The 5,496-nt window shown below is 42.4% G+C and overlaps 1 protein-coding gene across 1 annotated transcript in view; it reads left to right on the forward strand.

Annotated features, from left to right (window-relative positions):
• Positions 1–205: 205 nt before the first annotated feature.
• LOC138052940 (alkaline phosphatase-like) overlaps positions 206–5,496 on the forward strand; it is a 13,798-nt gene continuing 8,507 nt past the window's right edge. Inside the window, exons 1-3 of the mRNA XM_068899543.1 lie at positions 206–589; positions 3,917–4,252; positions 5,284–5,496. The exon at positions 5,284–5,496 is cut by the window's right edge and continues 33 nt beyond it. Of these exons, the coding sequence (XP_068755644.1) occupies positions 502–589; positions 3,917–4,252; positions 5,284–5,496 (637 nt within the window). The 5' untranslated portion in view covers positions 206–501. The remainder of the gene's footprint in view (positions 590–3,916; positions 4,253–5,283) is intronic.

Raw genomic sequence — 5,496 nt, forward strand, 5'->3', positions numbered from 1 at the left:
TAAACACGGATAATTTTCAGTGTATGAATTGGTAGCTACAAATCCATGTTTTACAAATCCACCTTTTTACAAATCCATGTTTTACAAATCCAGTCCATATTTCACAGTATGCCCTTAGCTGCAATGAAAAACAACATCAAACTTAGTGAACAACGGGTCAATATACTAATTAACATAGATTCTGGCCACAATTGCGCCGGCGCTCAAACTTTGTGTTTTGTAATACAAAACGCCATCGTAGTTGTTAATTCTTAACCAGGCTCATTTCATACTATTTGCAATCGGTAAATACCACGAACATCGTTTCAGTTAACATTTTGGAATTTCAAGTACATGGATTTTAAGCACAAAATCTCTTGCCTAACTGACGTAATTTGACAAGCAATGTCACGCTTCATTTAGTTCCTTTTACAAACGAAAGTTTTTATCGAGTCACTTTTCAGACAAAGAGATAAAAGCAAAGACGCTTCACTAGTTTTGCTGTTAGCTAGGATTGTGGCCATGAAAAGCTTGGTAACAGTGACGATTATCAGCGTGTTCTTCGCTTTACTTGTTGAGAAAGACATTTTGGGAGTTTCAACTTTACGAGGTAGGGTAATCGCAGTTGTAGATAACCCAAAAAGCTTTCTCTGCTAGCTAATATCTTGATATATTGCGCATATCATTTGTTCCATTTTTGGTGAGGAAACAAAGATCATTTGCGCTTGGCATAGAAGGTCTCAGGGCCGATCAGTTTCAGTTCATTCGTGGATGAGACAGTTTCATACTGACGCTCACCAACAATATTGAACTGCAAGAAAAGAATTTGCACGAAAGGGAATTAAAGAAAGAAGGGTATTGGCTTCCTAAAATTACGAAGGTTGAAGAACAAAGAAGCCAATTTACATTAAATAAATTACAATTCTAGGGTCGAAATTTTATTTTTCGCAACGTAGAACAATCCTTCTCAGCACTCGCCGACGGTTACACACTAAAGTAAAAGTACAACGCTATCACCAATGGGAAGCTTAATTAAATATTCCTGAGAAGTAGTGTCAGTGTGCTTACATTAAAATTCAAATTAGCAACCGTCAAATGTTTTTTTTTTTTTAGAATAACAACACTCCCACTTTTGACGTTGATTATTTGACAGTTTTCATTCCTAGTTGGATGACAAGCTTCTCGAAGGGATGCTTAGGTAACGCCTTCGTCAGAATGTCCGCAATCATCTCACCAGTGGCTACATATTTTAAAATAATCGCTCCGTCTTGCACTCCTTCGCGAACGAAATGATAGCGTATATCAATGTGTTTGGTCCTAGCATGACCCACAGGATTCTTTGCCATTGCAATAGTTCCCTGGCTGTCTTCAGTAATTACGATGGGTTCCTAGAGTGGTTTTCCTGCATCTGTGAGTAACCTTCGAAGCCAAATTGCTTCCTGAGTGGCCGTACTGAGGGCTACATACTCAGCTTCTGCTGTCGACAGCGCAACGGTGGCCTGTTTCTTGCTCAGTCAGCTCACTGCTCCCTTAGCCAATAAAAACACGTTTCCTGAAGTGGAGTGACAGTCATCCACATCACCCGCCCAATCAGCATCTAAGTAACCAATCAGGTTTCCATCAGCACACTTCTTGTAAGTCAGGCCAAGATATACAGTTCCTTTCAGATATCTGAGAATCCATTTTGTTGCAGTTAAGTGACTTTCTGTGGGATTCGCACAGAACTTCGACACAACTCCCACTGCTTGTGCGATTTCCGGACGAGTTGTGATTGCAGCATAAAATAGGCTCCCAACGATGGTATGGTATGAAAGTCTGCTAACACCATCTTCCTTTTGAAACCTGACGTTCAAATCAACAGGCGTGGGCACCGATTTCGCTTCTGTTTGCCCAAACTTCTTGAGCATCTTTTCGATGTACTGCCCTTGATGAAGATATACTTACTTCCTTTCCTTGTCTTGAACGATGCAAACGCAGCTCCCCCATATCCTTCATCTTAAACCGCACCTTTAAGCTGTCCTTAAGTCTTTGCATATCCAAAATGTTTTCCGCTAGTATCATGAGATCATCGACGTCAGTTGCGATGATTGTGAGCGTATCCTTCTTTCTGATGAATACAAAGGAATCTGCTGAAACTAACCTTTTCAAAACTTTCCCTGAAAGCTTTATTCCAACATAGGAACGACTGGTTTAATCCATATGGCAACTTCTCCAGCTTGAATACCAGATGCTCTTCTCCGCGTTTCACGTATCCTTCTGGTTGCTGCATGTAAATTTCTTCATTAAGTTTGCCATTAAGAAAAGCTGTCTCAACGTCCCATCTGATGAATCAGGAAATCATGCTGGACTGCAAACGCTAGCAAAAAGGGGATCGAAGAGAAACGAAGTACAGGCGAAAAAATTTCATCATAATCAATCCCATATTTCTGGGCGTAACCCTTGGCTACTAGGCGTGCTTTAAAACGTTCCACTCTACCGTCCATATCATGATTCAGCTTAACAGCCATTTGCATCCTATAGCTTTCCGACCCGGGGATAATTCAACCAAATTCCATGTTTTGTTCTCAATCAGAGAATTGTACTCTGCAGCATGATCACTTGACTTTGCTTCTTGTATGGTTGAAGGCTCATCTACCTCACTTAGAAGATAGGCAACATGGCGCACGCGGTCGGTCGCGGTGTCTGCATATTCGTCATAACTATATCTGACAGGTGTTTTACGCGTTCTCTCAGATCTTCGTAATGCAAATTAAAAAACACTAACCGCGAAAAGGGCTATTTGAACCTTTGTTTGGACTCCAGGGCCCGGTTGTTCGAAAGCGGACTAACTTAACCCAGGATTAGCGTAAACTTTTGTTTCATGTTTTCAACTTTTTGGTGAAAGTTTCTTTTGCTTATTTCTGTTGTTCAGGATTGACTTCTTCTAATGTAAAGTTTTGCCGAATATCATCGTTGAACAGCATTTGGGAATAGAGAAATAAAATCCTTGGTTAATTTTTAATCCAGGATTAGCGTTAATCGGCTTTTGAACAACCGGGCCCAGAGGGACACGCTTTTTGTGGAGTGTTTCCGAAGCCATTCAATAAACTCGCAAAACCGATAAAACACTCCGGCTCGTTTTGCAAACTAGACTCAATTAACTGAAAACAGATCATTCGGGCACAAATTATTTCAAAATGCGTTTCACACATTCATGCAGCACAGTTTTCAATATTATCTCCATCCGTGACGTTAATATTTACTTAATGGCTGGATTTCTGTAGTGAGCGATTTATGCATATTATCACGCACTTGCTAACTGCAGGAAGTGCTTATTTCTCTCAATATTTTGACAATATATGAATAACCTGAAAGGAACTAATGTGACCATAGAAGGAATATGGAGAATTTTTCTCGAAATGGCCATTCCTAGCTAATTTTAATACTAGGTGGCGTGAGAACGTGGAATGATGACGTCACTGGGGTCTAAAGTTCGCAAATTCAGCACAAACGACAGGAAGACGAAGTGCCTATATATAGAGGCAGCGAGGAGTGGGATTGAACCTGTTAAGAAGGCTAGCCATTTGTCAATTAACGGTACCCGGAAATACGTCTGCGACGCCGTCTATCGATTAGTGGGTCCAGAGCATCTTCTTCATCTTCTTCCTTTTAGTTTTGTTTTCCCGCTCCGTACGATGTTATATATCATTATTTCCCCTTTTCCCCAGGTTAAACGGGTTTTAGTTGACCGCTTCTTTATCCCCTTAACTCCGTGCCCCCTAGACCCACTGTGCTATTTTATCAGTTGAGCAACGTGTGTAGGAACAGTAAACCGCCGGAGAGCTGTCAACATTTGAAAATTAAATGTGTAAGTGTAATTTCCACGGCTACGGCAGCAGCCTGCGTGGTACGTTTCTGTGTTCCGGGAGATGACCTTTTTTCTTTTGGATATCCTTAGGTGTCAGAGCTGATATCTTTCGAAACCAAGACAACAATATGTGGTATAAGGAAGGGGTCAAGCTAATCGAGAGCAACCTCAAGATCAAACCAAATACAAACACCGCAAAGAGCGCCATTTTGTTTCTTGGAGATGGAATGGGGATCACCACCATTACAGCCACGCGGTTTCTTGTCGGGCAAATGGCGAATAATCATGAAGGAGGAGAGGAAACTGTTTTAAGCTGGGAGGTGTTTCCATGGACAGCCTTGGCGAAAACTTACGCTGTTGATTTGCAAGGAACAGATTCTGCAAGTTCGGCTACAGCATTTCTGAACGGGATAAAAACCAACGAAGGTGAGACAGTGAACTGAGTAAAGTACACCTATTAGCACTACTCCCGGAGATTTGCAAGACTAATCGACAATGCTGTTTGGAGACTTCGTTCATACTACCTGTTAAGGCACGCTGAGTAGATTGTTTAACGTCCCACTAAACGTATTTACATGCAAGTTCCGATCCGAGAATCTCCGGGAACTTCTTTCCTTAGTTCTTAGAAGAAGATTCTCGGAGATTCTCGGATCGGAATTTGCATGTAAATATGTTTAGTGGGACGTTAAACAATCTGATATCCAGAAAATTGGTTCGACCGGGTTCGGACCCGCGAGCTCCCGCACGGTGACCCGCTGCTCAGTCAACTGACCCAACTGTTCACTGTGCTTTATCTCTAAAAAAAAAAAAATTATCAGACTTGATGGTCAAAGCATTCCCCACGAGATTATTAAGCCCTCAGTCAAGAAATTTTGAAATAGGCATCGGTTTGTTAGGGAGGCGCTGTGGCCACATGGTTAGTGCGCTCGACTCCAGATCGAGTGGTCCGGGTTCGGGGCTTGGCCGGAGACATTGCGTTGTGTTCTTGGGCAAGACACTTTACTCTCACGGTGCCTCTCTCCACCCAGGTGTATAATTGGGTACCAGCGTAATACTGGGGGTAACCCTGCGATGGACTAGCATCCCATCCAGGGTGGGAGTATAAATACTCCCAGTCGCTTCATGCTACGGAAACCGGAGATAAGCGCCGGCTTGATGGGCCTTCTGGCTCGTAAGCAGTGGCCTTTTTTTCTTAGAAGCATGCTCTTTTGAACAACCCACTTTGTTTATAAGGCATAGGTGCACTTAATAGGGTCGCAAAGCGTATAGAGATAAAAATGGCTGTTGACTCAAAATGTAGGCACATCAATTGTGCCATTTCATAACAAGGAGCATTTGTTATCCCCAATCGTCCAATTTACTTCACAAAATTAATGCCTCTCAAGAAACGTGCATGGATTTGCTAGAATGAAAAGCTGTTTCCAACTACTAATTCATCTTTCGCTGTGCTTCTTAAGGAACTTTTGGAGTGGACGAACGAGTGCTCAGGAAACGCTGTGAATCCTTAAAGGAAGAAAATAAGGTTGTCTCCATCCTGACGCTCGCAGAGAAGGCTGGGATGTCAACAGGAATCGTGAGTACCGCCCGCGTCACTCACGCAACTCCCGCGAGTGCATATGCATACACAGCCGATCGCGATTGGGAGTGTGATAAGGATATTAGAGACAAAG

Source organism: Montipora capricornis, chromosome 6 (assembly GCF_036669925.1).
Source record: "Montipora capricornis isolate CH-2021 chromosome 6, ASM3666992v2, whole genome shotgun sequence".
In the NCBI taxonomy this organism is placed as follows: Eukaryota; Metazoa; Cnidaria; class Anthozoa; order Scleractinia; family Acroporidae; genus Montipora; species Montipora capricornis.